Source organism: Balaenoptera physalus (assembly GCF_965194825.1).
Source record: "Balaenoptera physalus genome assembly, chromosome: 1".
Classification (NCBI taxonomy): Eukaryota; Metazoa; Chordata; class Mammalia; order Artiodactyla; family Balaenopteridae; genus Balaenoptera; species Balaenoptera physalus.
Genome location: NC_138882.1, coordinates 114,460,053 through 114,477,861, shown reverse-complemented (window position 1 = coordinate 114,477,861; position 17,809 = coordinate 114,460,053). Strand labels below are relative to the sequence as shown.

The 17,809-nt window shown below is 34.3% G+C and overlaps 1 protein-coding gene across 4 annotated transcripts in view; it reads left to right on the top strand.

The window, feature by feature from the left end:
- MTF2 (metal response element binding transcription factor 2) overlaps positions 1–17,121 on the top strand; it is an 83,132-nt gene extending 66,011 nt beyond the window's left edge. For 2 of the 4 annotated variants that reach the window (XM_082477492.1, XM_082477491.1), the window contains 6 exons: positions 3,197–3,264; positions 4,806–4,976; positions 8,757–8,862; positions 8,976–9,028; positions 9,141–9,245; positions 10,733–17,121. In XM_082477492.1, the coding sequence (XP_082333618.1) occupies positions 3,197–3,264; positions 4,806–4,976; positions 8,757–8,862; positions 8,976–9,028; positions 9,141–9,245; positions 10,733–11,090 (861 nt within the window). In that variant the 3' untranslated portion in view covers positions 11,091–17,121. Of the gene's footprint in view, positions 1–3,196; positions 3,265–4,805; positions 4,977–8,756; positions 8,863–8,975; positions 9,029–9,140; positions 9,246–10,562; positions 10,636–10,732 lie in introns of all 4 variants that reach the window. The other 2 variants (XR_014268091.1, XM_082477493.1) reach the window with 2 other exon arrangements.
- Positions 17,122–17,809: the final 688 nt, after the last annotated feature.

Sequence of the window (17,809 nt, the reverse complement as noted above, 5' to 3'; positions counted from 1 at the left end):
ATTATTTTGTATCATTTCCTTATGTGATCTTGTTAAACATCTTTGAGACTTGGTGCCTTAATGATTATCATATAGACTGAGTATAGCTATTTGAGAAACTGCTGTGTTTTGAATTATTTTCTTTGAGATAGTAAAAATATGTAATATAACATTTGACACCCCAAATAAAAGTTGCTTAAGGTTTTTATATACAATAAGGTGTTTAGAATGAGGTTGTATCAGATTACTTTTGGGAGTTACAATGAGATATTAATACTTTTTAGAATCTGCCTATTATCATTTGTCTTTGCTTCCTAATGTGATTTGAAATTTCAGTTCTGTAAGGACAACCCACTTTTCTATTAACTGTGGTCTTAAATCTTAAACACCCAAAGGTTTATAGGAGAGCAGTGTGTTGAGTGCTGCCTCACTTGAAGGATGTAGGGAGAAAAGCATAGATAAAATTCAAGTGAAATACTATGGCAGAAACAATGTTTTGGCTAGAGAAAATGTAGTATAGTAGAGGTGGTGTAATACTTTTAAGTGAAAATTATAAGAAATCTAGTTAAAAGCAGTACTTGGGCCTTGCGTTGTATATTAGCATACAGTGTATATGTTGGTAAACAAATTACTTAAGCTGTTTGGTATACTTAAGCCTCGGTGGTGTGGAATTAAATATTGGTAATTGAGGCATGTATTTTATTGAAAGGAAGAATTTCAACTATACATAATAGCATGTATATCTGTACAGAAATATACAACCCTGAAAGTGAAAACATAGTGTGAGATTAGTGTCTGTAGAGGGAGGAACAAAAATGATTATTCTGTTGAAGATATATGTTATAAACCTGGTCAGATGGGAGATCTAGAACATAATGCTCTTCTAATACAGCTTATTTGATTTACATTATAATATTTGCACTCTTTGTTTTCAAAATACAGAAAGGGAACCCTTGACTGCATTATGCGAGTTGAAATAAACAGTCCTATGCAGAACAGTCCTGGAGTGCGGAAGCAACTTACAGTTAAACTTTCTGGGAAACCACAGAGAATAAGTACCAAAAGAAAAAAGAGAATTCATTGTGATTTTCAAAAAGTAAAAAGGAGTGGATTTGAGAAATTAGAAACTGTTGTTGAATGTCAGCAAAATTGTAGAGCAGATTTTTCATACATATGGCTTGTGAAGATTTAAAAAGCAATAAGAAAAAAATGCCATTAATTTATTAGAATAAACCATGTTAAATACCCTGGTTTCTTTTTTGATATGATAAGCAACACTGTTATGTCAAATGCTAATGCACATGGTGTAGACATAGTATAACTCAGTTTCACATAAGATATCGAAATGTGAACTGGTTAAAATAAAAGGTAAAAGGATTTGTAACTAATTGAGTAATAGTAACAGAAGCAGTCAATGGCTTGGAAATATTCTTGAGGGAGAACCACAGGGTTCTGTTTTTGTCTCTATCTTCAATTCAAGAAGGGTGACAGAATCAAGAGAAAAGACCATCTCAAACACTGAGCTGAAAACAAAATCAAATTAACAACAGTTGTAAAATTTTGCTTTTAGGCTTAAATACGCAAACAACAGTATGGAAGAAGCAGCGTATGATGGGGGATACTTGGCTTGATAGCAGTTCATCTAATAAGATTTTAGAGTTGAGGTGGCACTGGGGGACCAGGAAGAGGATGGAATTATTTGGCCAAGCTTAATATGAAATAATCATGTGATGGGGCTGCTTAAAAACTTTAATCTAATCTTATACTTAGCCATGATAGCTATTGTCAAATATTTGAAGAACTGTCTTATAAAAAAGGGAATCCAGGAAGGAAGGTTTTTTTCACCCATGGAATGGGCTCCTTCATTAGGTTTCATTAGTGGTACTATTTAAACCAAGGTTGCATGACTCAGTACTATAAAAGGGATTGAAGTATTAATGAAAACTTGAATTAGATGGACATCTTGGGTCTCTCTCCGACTGTAAAACCTGAGTCCATTATTTCTCCTTTAATAGAAATTTTCTATCACTGGACACTTCAGAAATTACAATAGGAAGGTGTGGTAGGGTTAAGAGGAATGAGCACCAAACCAGCTTCCTTCCTTTCCTTTCCTTTGCCTTTTCTTTTTTTTTTTTTTTTAAAGTACCCAATACACTGAGAATGGGCTCTCAGTGAATGTTGAATGAATGTACTTAATTGTCACTTGGGTTAATGTTCTAGCTCTCTACCTAACCAGCAGTGTGAATTTAAGCAATTTAACCTTTACATCTGTTGACTAATCTGTAAAATAAAAGTAGATGACTTTATGAGTCTCTTCTACTTCTAATATTCTATTTGACACATTTGTTTGTTCTTTTTACTTGAAGAAGTTCTGACCTTTGGGAGTTTCAACTGGTAAAGAAAATTACTAGTAGTAATTTTGAAAGTCAGTGGTGATATTTTGGAAGTTTTTTGTTTGTTTGTTTTAGTTTTTGTAGCTTTGAGGATGGTCTTTTATAACTTAATTGTTTTTCTATTGGGCCCTAGTCGTTAAACTTTGAAGAAAAGGCAGAAATGACTCTGAAAGAGACTTTCTGGAACAAAATAGAATATTTTCTAGAATTGAATGTTTAGGTTTTAAAATGGTATGTGATGATAAAAAAATTACTGAGCCATTTTGGGGTTTAGGGCTAACCAAAGTCTATAATTGTTATGAAAATAAAATCCCCAAATTTACATTATTTTTTAAAATTATAGAGATTATTGGTTTGCGTTAGAAGTATTGGGAAATAAAATGGCATGTTTGTCCTTACTTTTTATATTCTTTCCTGTTAGTATTTATTAGAAGCTTTTATGGTTGATATTAAAGTAATTCTAATGTATTATTACTTTCCCAGGTTATAGAATTAAAATAAATTTAATGATTAATAATAAAATCCCATTTTTATTGTATTTTACAATTTATAGTTCTTGCAGGCATATCATTTGAGCTATACAAGTATTAGTAAAGAAACTAGTGAAGGATTTATACTCCCTCTTTTATAGGTGAGAAAACAAGCCTTGAGAGTTTAAATGGCCTTAGGTCACGTAGCTGGTCAGTGAGGACCTGGAATTAGAACTTAGATCTGACTACTAGTCAGTACACTTTTCTTCTGTATCGCATTGCCTCTATCTAGCACCTGTGTATTTCTAACTGATGAAATTATAGTGCATTAAATTGTTTCTTGATACTTCACAGCTGGCAGACACACCAAAATCTGAAAGATATGAGCATGTTCTGGAGGCATTAAATGATTACAAGACCATGTAAGTTGATTTATTTTATGTATCCCTATGAGGGAGATATTTAGTAAGTATAAGGAATAATGGCATTAAGAATTGTGGGATTGATTATAGAGTTAGTACATACCATTTTAAACCTTTTAATGTCCTCTTCTCTTTCAGTCAGAGTAAAGCAGTGATTCTCAAAGGCTGGAGAAGGGAAGATCAGTCCTCTGGGAATGGTGGATGGGAGGCATTATCAGTGTCTCAGGGGAATTTGGTCAGTTCAGTTGAAAAACCATACTCAATAATGACTTGTTTTTATACTTTAATCTACTGAAAGTAAAATAAAATCTTGCTAGCTGGTAGGAATATGCAAAAGATAGGGGGATATAGTATAGAGAATGTGGGTTTTTAAATGATTGAGGTCTTCCGTGGTTTTAAGTTTAGTTATTGCCATCATTTAGAGAATAGTAGTATTAGTGATCTGTTTTTCATAATTAAGTTACATTGTTTGATACATTCTTGTATAGATCTTTCCCTTTTTTTTTTAAACCAGCTTATCTGTGTCTCTTAAAAATATTTTCAAAATGCAATAGAAATAATTTTTTAAATGTATATGCTGGTTCCAACCAACTATTGAATTATAACATTTTTGTTTGTAGCAAGTTGCTTTTTTTGAACTTAGCAACATTTCCTCATTAAAAAATGTTACAATTACAAGTGGCTAGATCTTTAGGCCAGCTCAAAAAGCCACGAGCAGTTACAGTGCCATAAACATACTTTATGGGACAATGAATTCTGTAATCCAACTTAGTGTGCTTGAAATACATTTGTTCCTGTTATGGTAGAAATGGGAGCTCCCCTTTCTCAAACCTATATAAAAGTGGAAGAACAATGTAAGCACTTGGTAGTGGTTTTTATGGCCAGGCATGCTCTAGTAGAGCTAAGAGGGTGTTTTAGAATAAGGACCCTAAGGACTTTGGGAAAGGATTAAGGAGCATATTTTTCAGAAACTCAAGCCCACACTGAAATGTCATTTCTCTGCTCCAGGTTATTTCCAATTCCAGATCTGACATACTAGACACTCCTTTTATTTTCTGGGCCTCTAGGATTGGTCTCCTATTTTCTTTTCCAATGCTTTCACCGATTACTTTCTGGCCAGGGTTTCTCTCCTCACAGATCCACTCTGAAATAGAATTCTTCTTTTCCTAAACCTTGTTTGAGATGTTTTTGACAGATGACACTAAAAATATGGAAAAACATATTGGAACTAAAAAGACACCACTCTCTATTCTTCGTTCTTACTTTAAAAAGTTAGATGCCACATTTTAAAAAGAAAAGTGGACATGTGTTCTTCTCCCTTCTGATACTATTCCTCTCTCCCTACTCCCCCGTCATATCCTACTATGGACTGGCTCTGGGGCAGATAAGAATCAAAGAAAGCAAGGGGCAAAAAGTCAGTTTTTCTAGTATTGGGTGGACTTTCATGTGTAAAGACTTTATATCTGAAAGTTATAACTTAGGGTCTGCCATGTATATGTGTTCAGTTTTTAAATTTTTAGTTAATTTTTTTAAAAATTTAGGTTTATGTCTGGGAAAGAAATAAAGAAGAAGAAGCATTTGTTTGGGTTGCGAATTCGTGTTCCTCCTGTGCCACCAAATGTGGCTTTCAAAGCAGAGAAAGAACCTGAAGGAACTTCCCATGAATTTAAAATTAAAGGCAGAAAGGCATCCAAACCTATATCTGATTCAAGGTAAAAGTTGATCTGTGGCTTAGTTTTTCTCTTTAGCTTATTTAACTAAAAATGTGTGTTATTTAGTCTCATTAGTATATTTCAAAGTACAAGTGGCAGTGACCCTGATTTGTTTTCCTGTTTATAATTTCTTGCGTGGACAAGGTACAAAGTTAATGCTAGATGTTTATTTATTTACGTTTAGATCTAAGGCTTTCCATGAATAGGCCCTATTGATTTTGTTAGCAAACAGCTTAAGTACTGGCCTGTTCATTTGTTTGTTCATTTCTCATTCGTTTGTTCATTCGTTCCATTTATCAAGCACCTTACTGTCTAAGTGCTGTAGATATAATAACAAACGAGACTTTCTTTCTGCCCTGATGGGGTTTACATTATAGTGGGGAAGAAAGGTGATAAACAAGTAAAATAATTACAGATCATGCTAATACCATTTAGGAAATAGCAAACAGATTTAGACTGTACTGGGATGGATAGAGATGTAGGGGTCTACTTTAAGAAGGCGACTTAGGGAAGGCCTATTTAAGATAGTATTTAAGCTGAAACTTAAAGAATGAGAATGACCTAACAATGTGAAGAACAAAGGGAAGAATATTTTAGGTAGCAAAAGTAAGTGTGAAGCTGTGAGGCATGTTCTAGGAACTCACAGAAGGCTACTGAGGTGTGAATGAGGGCTAGAGAACAGCATCAGGTGCTAGAAACGTTGGGTAGGGCTTGGTCATATAGAGTTTTGTAGGTCTCATAAGGAGTTTGGGTTGTTTTCTGAGAATAATGGGAAGCTATTTAAAGATATATGCAGATTGAATTATCCTTTAAAAATACTTCTTTGGGTGCTGTTTGGAAAACAGATATCAATAGAGGTAAGAATAGAAGCAAGAAAAAATTGACTCGTTCGTTTTTCTAGGTGAGAGATAAATAATGGTTGCTTATGTAGGTGTAGGTGGTAGCAGTCAAACAGAAAATAGATTCAAGATCTCCACCGGAGGCAGAATTTGCTGGCTTTGCTAATGAATTAAATTTCTGAAAGGAAGGGAGAAATGAAGTTACACAATGCCCAGATATCTGGCTTGAGCAACTAGTGGATGGTGGTAACTTACCAAGATCTGGAAGAACAGATTTTGGCAAGGTGAATAAAGTATTCTTCTGTTTCATACTCATTGAGTTTGAGATTCTTATGAGGAATATCTAAGTGGTGATGATGTTAGATATAGGCAGTTGGGTGTGTAAATCAGGAGCTCAGGAGAGGTCAGGACACATGATAAATTTTGAAGCTGATTTATAAAGCCATGAGATTGGATGAAATTACCTAGAGAGAGAGGGGAAGAGAAGAGAATGTGGCCCAGAATAATGTCCTGATATCATTTAGAGTTTTGGAAGAAGTGAAATAAATGAAGGAGACTAACAGAAAACAATCAGTGAAATAGGAGGAAACCAGGAAAGTTTGATGTCATGAAAACGAAGTGAAGGAGAGTATTTCAAGAAAGATGTGGGTGTATTAAACAGTACTGAATGTTGCGGAGAGGCAGGTTAAGATGAGAGAAAAATGTTCATTGGATTAGATAACATTCTGTTATTAGTGACCTTGACAAAAACAATTCTGCTTGAGTGGTAAAGATAGAAGATGGGAGTGGGTCAGTGTGATCGAATCCAGCACTGCCCAATTTACGTGTCAAAACTGGGCTTTTTGTACAATAAGGGACATGGGCGAATTCAAAATGATGATGATGATGATAATAAAGGAAAAGGGGAAAAAAGGAAATAATCTTTAAAAATTCTGAAAGAGAAGGAAGAAAGTGGAAAAGGGTATGCATCATCAGCTCTCAGAAGTAGTTTTACTGTACTGTAAAGGGAATGGAAGCTGAATCAATTGATTTTTTTTTTTAATAGATAGAAGATAATTGTAACTTGTTTTTGTGTGTCAGTGGAGAAGAGAGTGGTATAGGAGAGAGGGGAGGAAACTGAAGATATTGTAAAGTCTTTGAGAAGCCAAAAGAGGCAGGATTTAGAGCCTAAATGTGGGAGTAGCCTTTGATAGGAGGACTTACACCCTTCTGTTGAAATGGGGTGAAAAAGGAAAAGGTGGGTACAAATGCTGGTTCTGTTTTAGATTTAGCATTTGGAAGATGACTAAAGTTATTGCTTGGTAACTTCTGTTTTCTCAATGAAATGATGAGGGAAAGATAGCTGAGAGGGAAATTTAAGGAGCAAATACAAGGTATGAGATAATCATCTTGGAGAATAAGAAAATGTAATTACAGAGGGTTGACAGTGCTTTATATCCATTTGAGTTGGTAATAAAGTAGATACTACTTTAAGGGTTTGTTTTTTCTGAAGGAAAGAATACTTACTCCTGTCACTTTCAAATTTTATCATTAATCTTTTGCTAACAATTGCTTATATTATGAATTAGAAAAAAGATTTCTACAATCTTTCTCATTCATATCATGATTTTGATAGGACACTTTGTCTGTGGTAGCTATAAGGTTTTCGTTTGATGCCACCAGGTAATGGTTCAACTTTCTCTAAAGGTATTCTCAGTTCCTTCTGGGACCTATGTATGAATTGGACTAAAGTGTACTTTCTTTAGTCCAGGGGTTCTTTATAAATGTTAATGTTGATCATCTTTCCAAAAAACAAAAACAAAAAAAATGTATACCCCATCCATCTTATCCTTGAAACTTTTGATTATAGTTCTAGTTATGCTTTGTTACTCTAGCTTCTCTACTTTCTCCTTCCTTGTATTTCCACCTTTATTTTCCCCAACCTTAGTTTGGTGTGTGGAGGGATAGTCTTTCCTAGTTTTCTCCAGTCACCTCTTTCTAGCCTATTATATAATATTGTTCCTTCACCTTGTTTTTAATTTGAATGTTCCTGGATAATGTTCTTATAGCACTTAAACCATTTATTATCCTGCTTGTATACACATTTGTCACCTTCAAACTATATTGTGAACCCCTTAGCACAGGGAACGTCTTTGTATTCCTATTGTTAGTATCCCCTTTATATGGAGATGTTTGTTGAATAAATGAAATGGATGTTCTGTGTATTGATATTTGCCATTCTTCCCTTCTATTAATTAGAGATGTTCTTGACCTATTGCTTTTTGCCCCTTCCTATTGCTTGATATTTGCCTTTGTGTCTCAAAAATGGTTTTCTTGATCTTTCTAATTTTGTCCTTGAATGACTCCCCTGCCCAGTATGAAGGATTCCTTCTTCCTTTACATTCTCCCACCCCGGGCTTCATTCTCTTTCTGATTAGCATCATTTAGGAACCCACAGGATGTCCCTGTTTATACCTACTGTATTTTAACATAGATACTTCCTGGCTCCATGAGGTTAACTACTAAATTCGTAATCACTTTTAGTATAGTAAATTCTTGAAACATCCCCCAAGTACCTACATAGTAACAACCTAAATGAAATAATTGAACTTTAAGGAGATTTTGAATCTTCCATCTAATATAGTAGTATTTTTTTGTTTTGTTTTATGTTTTTTAAAAAGAATTTTAGGTGGTATGTATTTTTCAGAATAGTATTAGAGAACTTTTTTCTTAAACCTTTTGTATGTAAATATCTTTTTAAAAATATTTAAATTAGAATGTATTATCTATGAACTTGACTAAACTTGTAGATTTAACTTTGTTGTTTTTATATTACCATTAATGTAAAAATATAAGTATAATCTAATTATTACATAAGTAGAGCTATGATAGTGTATATTGTCCATTGTCTTTTTGTTTTCTCTGTGCAGAGGTTAAATACATAAATGGTTTCATGTTTCAGGGAAGTAAGCAATGGCATAGAAAAAAAAGGAAAGAAAAAGTCTGTAGGTCGTCCACCTGGCCCATATACAAGAAAAATGATTCAGAAAACTGCTGAGCCACCTTTGGTAAGAGGATATATTGGCATATGTTCTCAGAGAGGAAGTCTGCTTGAAATTACTGAGAAACTAATATCTTTATTTTAGAAACCATGCTTTAAGTGTGTTTTTTTATTTTCCAGGATAAGGAATCAATTTCAGAGAATCCTACTTTGGATTTACCTTGTTCTATAGGGTAAATAGAAAGTTATTTTCTCCTACCTTAGGAATTTTCTTTTGGGGGGGAAATTAGTATTTCTACTGTTATGTAATATAGTCGTTATACCATTTAAATTCTTTTGTCTCAGGAGAACTGAGGGAACTGCACATTCATCCAATACCTCAGATGTGGATTTCACGGGTGCTTCCAGTGCAAAAGAAACTACCTCGTCTAGTATTTCCAGGCATTATGGGTAGATATTTTATGTTCTTATCCTTGACTAATTTTCCTCTAGACTTTTTCTTTGTAAAGTGGTGATTAAATAAATTTTTAGCAATTGAAAGTGATACACGTTTGTCTTTCAACTTTTGAGAAGCAATCTGTATGTTGATTCCTTAGGTTGTTAATATTCATCTGAATATTTTTGCTTTTCAGAGCACAGACATTAGAATTTTCACATTTGTCAGGAATTTTGCTATGTACACAGAGAAGAGGTATCCTGGTGTTTATAGGTGTGCTGTTTTCTGTAAGACCTTTTTATGCTTCTAATATACAAGTGTGGATTTTTTTTTAATAAGTTGGAATCAGGCACACAAATCCTTCTATTAATAAAAGGATTTTAAACTCAGGATTTTTATCAATAGTAGACTTCCCCTCTAATATTTTATTTAACCTAACTCTTCAGAAGGGCAACTTTTTCCTGAAGTCTGATGTATCAGGTAAGAAAAGTTTAGTTTACTTGGGGCCAGAGCTATGAGCTTCTAGGTTTTATACTTCCTCTTGTTTAATTTTTGTTCACAATTCAAAAACTGCTCTTGTAAATCATATAAAATTCTAACTATTTAAAAATGTAACTCATTTTTAAATGAATTGTGAATAATAATAATGTGAGCTTTTTTTTTTTGCCTCTTGCCAAGCATTGTGTTAAGCTTACATACGTCTTTTTTTTTTTTTTTGTACATCGTCTTATTTAATTCTTAAAACAGTCTTTTGAGTTGTTCCCATTTTATAGATAAGAAAACTGAGACTTAGAAGGTTTTTGTAACAAGCCCAAGATGGCATGTTTATTAGCAAGTATACAGAGCTGGGATTTTAACTTTGGCAGTATGATTATAAAATCTTTGAATTTAGCTGTTATGCTATATTTTGACCTTGTTTTATAAAATCATTATATTTCTCAACTCAAAGATTGTCTAGTTCAGCCCCTTCACTTAATCTCTTCACTTAGGAGAACACAGAGGATAAGAGATTTAAATTTGGCCGATATCATACTGAGCTAGACCAAAGGTACCCTGACATCTAGTTTAGGCTTATTTCTTACTTAACAGTAGGCCTAGAATTAGTAACGAAGAGAATCTTTATACTAGTTCTGCCATCTGTTTAAGCACATGGAAAGGTGTCTTGTATGTAGTAGGTGCTTATTAAATGTTTCTTGCATTGAATGAATGAATGAATGAACTGTCTTCTTTTTAATGATAAAAACGTTGACAAGACCTGACTTAGAAATCCTCTTGGTAAGAATTTGCCTCGTTGGCCTTATAAATCAAAAATTTCCTCTGATTCTTTTAAGCTTAATAGTACATAGTTAAGGAAGAAAAGCTCTTCAGAGGTCAGCCTCAAGAAGGTGATTGAATTTAATGAAGGCGAGTGATAATCCATTTTATATAGCATTTGTTGTTTTGATTTGGCTGATTTTTATGTCAGCAAGGGGAGACAATTGTGGCCTTTTTTGTTCTATAGATTATCTGACTCCAGAAAAAGAACTCGTACAGGAAGATCTTGGCCTGCTGCAATACCGCATTTACGGAGGAGAAGGGGTCGTCTTCCAAGAAGAGCACTCCAGACTCAGAACTCAGAAATTGTAAAGGATGATGAAGGCAAAGAAGATTACCAATTTGATGAACTCAACACAGAGATTTTGAATAACTTAGCAGATCAGGAGTTACAACTCAATCATCTAAAAAACTCCATTACCAGTTATTTTGGTGCTGCAGGTAGAATAGCATGTGGTGAAAAATACCGAGTATTGGCTCGTCGGGTGACACTTGATGGAAAGGTGCAGTATCTTGTGGAATGGGAAGGAGCAACTGCATCCTGACTGTAGGACTGAACATTATGTTCACTGCACTCTCATTTTCTGTAGGTACAGTTCAAAGCCCTAAAGGAGTCTGGCTTTTACTATCTTTCTTAAAAAAAAAAAAAAAAAAGGTAAAAAAAAAAAATCACATAAGGAGATAATACTAGCCTTAACATGTACTTGTCAATGTTATGGATATTGTCATAAAAAGATATCTTTTAAAAATCAGAACAGAGACTTAATTTTTTAAATCTTAAGATTTGTAGAATGTTTCTAGGATAGGATATTAAAAATGATTCAAACCGATGCATGGTGTTAGATAATTTTTCTAATTATTCCATTGAGTCAGTTTTTGTGGTTAGTGGTTATCAGAGCAAACCTATCATGTAGATAGCACAAGTATTTGGAGAAACATTGTCTGTTTTGTTACCAAAATGTTGGAAAAAATTTATTTCAATACCTTTTAGAATTCATAAAGTGCAGTGTATATAATGCCTACTAAAAGACTGTAAAATATTGAAATTTTCTTTCAAAGTGTAAAAAATATATTGAGCCTGTAAATTGCTCTGTGACTAGACTTCATTGTCGTCTTAATATATTCTTTGCATGTACATATATATACACACGTGTGTATATATATGTGTGTGATTGATTATGTGACCTATGCAATACAAATTATGGGAATGGGCAGCTTTGGAGTATATATCCCATAATTCTTTTTTCAGGAATAGTTGCAGTATTTACACAGCAGCATTTCTTCTCAGGCTTTTATTGGGTGCTGTTGCTTGCTATGTATGAAGAGAAATGTGTCAAACAAGTTTAGTGTGTTCTGAAGAAGGGTGTGAACAACAGTGTTCATGGGCTTTTTCGAATGCTTTTCACTTTCAGTCCTTGTAACTCAGCTGTTCAGTACCTAAAACAAATTCAAATAGTATGAATATTATCTCCTACTAGAAGTAACGTTTTCAAGTTTTCATGGCACATTATGATTGTAAATGTCTCTCAGTTTTAACAGTAAGTCTATAGGAGTCCCGTGAAGATTCCTGAAATGTCTGTAGTAACTGTTAGTCATGTTGAATAAGTGTAGTATGAACAAAGTATTTTATTGCACAGGGTTAACAAACAGTATGTTGCCTGCAGAGGCAACTGCTGTTTTATTACAACATTACCTCTTGTTTTTATACAGCGTACCAAGATTTAAATTGATAACTTTATTTTACATGTGTTAAAAAAAAAAAAACAGTTTCTTTTAGCACCAGTGTTAGAGCTGTCTTCTGTTTCTTTTTGTTTTGTTTTGTTTGTTTGTTTTCTTTTTTAGCCAAAGAGTAAACAGAAGAATATTCTTATTTTGGTGGCTATTCATTTTACTCTTAAAAGTGATTGGTGGATTTTAGCCTAAAAATTGGAGAATTTGCCACCAAAATGAAAAATATGTAAAGTGTAGTGATTACAGAGCGGTTAAAAATGTGGGTTAGTACTTATTTATTCCATTGATTGATTATTTGACTGTTTATAAGAAAGTTGCTTTATTTCTTTAAACATCTTCAAAAGATGACCTTTTCTTGTCACATTATAGCCAAAAGAAGCAGAGAACTTCGTAGTCCTGCATTTGGTTCCTGGTTGGCCAGGTATAAATGAGCTTTACAAAAGTGCAAATTAAGAACTGTCACTTCTGTTTACCTCCACCAAAACTTGATTTTCCCCTAGCTATTAATTTAAAGTTGCCTTTCCTGCAGCTGCAATATTTTAAATAACACACAGAGTTTGTGTTGATTTTGAATGTTTGTTTATATCTAGGGGTAATGGAAAATGTAAATCCCGTGTAACCTTATTCACTCCACGTGTATCATATTATTTCATTTTTCCCAAAGTCCTTTAATTCTAACTGAACACCAGCAGTATTTTTAGTAATTCTTTTTTTAGCATACCTGGAAGATGATTTATTAAGCTGAACTGTCTTTAGACGTAATTATTGTGAATGTCTGTTTTATTTTATCATGGTGGTTCACATGGCTCTGATGTTCAGTTTGTATTTTTGGAATTGCTTTACTTAGATTAAAACAGACCAACATTAAATGTGTGTATTTTTTAAAGAGCTAATGAGTTTTGCTTCTGTATTTGCCTGAAAATACACACTGGTGCAGTAGATGACGGCTTTTATTTAGCCGGGGAGACAAGGAGTTCTAGTTCCATTGTAAATATATTCACTTGAATTAATCTTTATAAAACTTTGCTTTCATTTTCCTCTTGTCCCCCAAATAAATATTAATAATTATTGCATGTTCATCTTAAATGATCCTGTAAAGAAGTAAACTATGTTTAGCAGCTTGTACACTTTATACTTGAAAGACAATATATCTTCCTGTATCTACCCTGTCCCCAAACTTCAAAAAAATTCAGACTTTTCAACTGTGATTTCTTTTCTTCTTACGTATATACAAGGTGTCACGGTTCATGTAAAAGGATTTCCTGTTTTTTTTTTTTTCCCGAAAAGCTTTGCCCCGGGCTACAGAAAGAAAAGATGTAGAAATATTAATTCCATTTTTATTCAAAACAAATATATTTTATAAATACCCTGATAGTCATGGATAAATATGGATTCTTAGGCCTTTAGGTGATCAAACTAGATCAGAATATGAGCTATCAGAGTTATTCTATAGAGTCTAATGTGGGAGTGATTAAGACAGATCTTGCTGGATATATTTTGTTACTAAATGTTTAACAGAACTGAATGTTCACTGATATGTGAGTTGAGGGTATTTTTCCATGTTTTATTTTGCAAGGTATGTTTGGTTTCTATTGTGTATGTATTAAGATTTCTCTTAGTGTTGGTGTAGAACTAATTCTGTGTTTTGGGCTACTTGATTGAGTTTTTATTAGGTACTCTTAAGTTTTGGTTGGAACCTGATCTGACTTGTATAGTTATAGCAGACTTTTATAATCTGGTTCTAGAGTTGTTTGAATGAGAATGTAATGGCAAAAGAAGATGTCTGTGCAACGTTGGGAAATAGTAAAAATGCCTTCTTTGCGTGGGGAAGTTTTCCTTTTTAATTATATTTGAGTACCTCTATGAATACACTCCCAAAAGTCTCCTTCAGTTTCTTTTGTGGCAGTTGATCAGTCATGTTCTTTCCTCAGGGAAATAAAAACTTGACAGTTAAGTGTGAAGTGAGAACTTTATCATGGGATTCTTTTATAATTAGTAGCAGTTAAGAAACTAGATATCTGTCTGATATAAATTTGGAGGTGGGAGAAGCTGTGAAAGTAAACTGGCTCTCTAAATAAGTAGATGGGAGCAAGTAACTTTTAAGTCGTAATATCAAAATATCTTGGAGCAATAACTAGATCAAAATATTATGCTCTCTTTATATTTAAAATAAGAATAAGGTTGCAAATTAACCAGCTCACTTTTTTTCCTCCCCTCGCCTCACTTCTACCCAACAAAATCCCTCTTTGCTTTTTTTATTTGGTCTCGTCATGCGGCACGTGGGATCATAGTTCCCCGATTGGGAGCGGAGGTGGAGTATTAACCAGTGGACCACCAGGGAAGTTCCCTTTTTGCTCTTAACCCTTGCATTTTCTCTTTGTTGGAGATGATGCATAGATGCTTAGTTAGTAATAACTCCTCACTTTTGCAGTATCTTCAAGGAATGTGATTTCTCGTTCAAGAAAGTTTTCCACTGGATTTAAGCAAGCAAACAAATGAATAAAACCTTCATAGATGACAAAATGTACTTACTGCATAAAGTAAAACTATATCCTGTTTAAAATCATAAGTTTAATTTCTGTTCCTTGTATTTACCGAAAGGTTTTGATCCTTTTTCTTTCCCCTACCCTATAACATGCTTTCCCGGTGGGGGGAATATGGGCACAAATTGGTTTATGGCGTGGGGAGGGGGGGCCAAAAAAGTCTGAGATAATGGTTTGTGGCCCTGTAGAGCTCACTCAGCTCTACCTGACAAAAATCTTATTCCTTAGTATTGAATTACTTTCGTTGAGTTTTCTTGAATATCACAAGAGCAGCACTGACATTGAGTTAATGGAACATACACAAAATAATTTTAAGGTCAGTGCTGTGAAACCATGGCAAATGTATAGCTATGTTCTGGAGGACTTTGATTGTTCAGTCTTGAACTCACATTGTGAAGAGGTGGTTCTGCACATGTGTATTGGCTTCTACTAACTCCCTTGTGATGTCATTTATGTTTGATCCTAAGTGCTTTTGTGTGTGGCCTGAGCTTGGAGAATTAAATAAAGCTAGTTTATGTTTTGTTATTTAGTTTTCAAGGTTATTTAACCCATCACTAACTGTGTTAGGTACTGAAAAGAAAAAAATGTTGACAATATCTGAATGAATATCCAGCAGCTAGTTAAAAGTCATTTTTTTCTATTAAGCAGAGGTTCAAAGTTAGCTCACCAAAAACAATTGTTTTAAGAAATTAAGTTTTTCAAATGTTTTACTTTTGTTGGAGAAATACCACTTTTGAATTTTAAAATATTTAGATTGCTGTTGTTATGTGTTTATAAAAATTGCACATGTAATTTTAGAATCCATTTATATAAGTAAATAAATTACATTGAAAGTTACTCAAAATGAAGTTATAATAGCAGCATCCAGTATTAATAATATTGTACATACTTAGTGAAGGATTAGAATTTCCTATACAGAATTAGTGGAATGTAAGGAAATTTTTCCTGTACAGAATTTGAGACAAAAACAAGATTTTGTGAGAATTTGGTTCCCCTTTGAAAATATATAAAACTTGCTTAGATATCCCTGAAGTTAAACTTCCTTGAGGAGACATGGAAGTTTAAGGAAATGAAGCTTTTTGGAGAGACTTTTGGGAGGGAAAGCCTATTGGTTCATTTAAGATGGAGGCACAGTTTTGGTTCCTGTTATCCCTATATTGCCAAATCTCTTCCAGAACCCAAGAGCATATCTGTAACAGTTCCATTGCTTTTTTTTTCCCTTTGGTATTACAGTTTTGCATAACCATATATCTTAGACTTTCTGTGCTTTTCTTACCTCTGGATATAAATTTTCCAATGAAGAATTAAGTCATTAGAAACCCATTCTTTTTTTTTTTTTAACATCTTTATTGGAGTATAATTGCTTTACAATGGTGTGTTAGTTTGTGCTTTATAACAGAGTGAATCAGCTGTATGTATACATATATCCCCATATCTCCTCCCTCTTGCATCTCCCTTCCACCCTCCCTATCCCACCCTTCTAGGTGGACACAAAGCACCAAGCTGATCTCCCTGTGCTATGCAGCTGCTTCACACTAGCTATCTGTTTTACATTTGGTAGTGTATATATGTCCATCCTCTCACTTCGTCCCAGCTTCCCTTTCCCCCTCCCCGTGTCAAATCCATTCTCTACATCTGCGTCTTTATTCATGTCCTGCCCCTAGGTTCTTCAGAACCATTTTTTTTTTTTAGATTCCATATATATGTGTTAGCGTATGGTATTTATTTTTCTCTTTCTGACTTACTTCACTCTGTATGGTAGTGTCTAGGTCCATCCACCTCACTACAAATAACTCAGTTTCATTTCTTTTTATGGCTGAGTAATATTCCATTATATATCTGTGCCACATCTTCTTTATCCATTCATCTGTCGATGGACACTTAGGTTGCTTCCATGTCCTGGCTATTGTAAATAGAGCTGCAATGAACATTGTGGTACAGGACTCTTTTTAAATTATGGTTTTCTCAGGGTATATGCCCAGTAGTGGGATTGCTGGGTCATATGGTGGTTCTATTTTTAGTTAGAAACCCATTCTTGATACCTCTTTATAAACCATAGTTTGCTCTTTAAGCAACTTTTAAACCATTAAAGACCAGAAACATTTAAAATACAACTTTATTGAAGATTTTTCTAGTTATGAAGTACTTCCTGTTTTTAAAAACACTATTCTTAGCATGCTAACCTTTTCCTAATTACTGAGAGATTGTGAACGTTCATTTATTGTATGTTGCTGTAATATGCTGCTACTCTCAGGGATCCAGATGTGGGTAAGGGAATCTAGTCCTTACTCTATTTTTCTTTTTAATAAATTTATTTATTTATTTATTTATTTATTTATTTATTTTTGGCTGTGTTTGGGTCTTTGTTGCTGCGCGCGGGCTTTCTCTAGTTGCGGCGAGCAGGGGCTACTCTTTGTTGCGGTGTGTGGGCTTCTCATTGCGGTGGCTTCTCTTGTTGCGGAGCATGGGCTCTAGGTGTGCGGACTTCAGTAGTTGTAGCACATGGGCTCAGTAGTTGTGGCTCGTGGGCTCTGGAGCTCAGGCTCAGTAGTTGTGGTGCACGGGCTTACTTGCTCTGTGGCATGTGGGATCTTCCCGGACCAGGGCTCAAACCCGTGTCCCGTACATTGGCAGGCGGATTCTTTACCACTGTGCCACCAGGGAAGCCCTAGCCCTTACTCTTAATGACCTAGCCTAAGTGGTGCTTTTATATTTGTCTTCTTTTCACATATCTTTTGTGTCAGTCCCCATGTTAATAATCCATATGTATTCACAGTGTGTTGAGCAGCTTTCTCCCTTTCCGTTCTCTCCCATCTAGCTTCTAAACGTTATTAATTTACAGTAGACTGGGAAGAATTTAAGCGAGGTTTTCTCGAACAAATAGATAACCACTTAAGTAAAAATTTAAACCTTTTCTTACCCACAGTTCTGATCTTTAGATTCGTGAGTTAATGGCTCAAGAGTGATTTTTCTAATGAGAACCTGCTGTA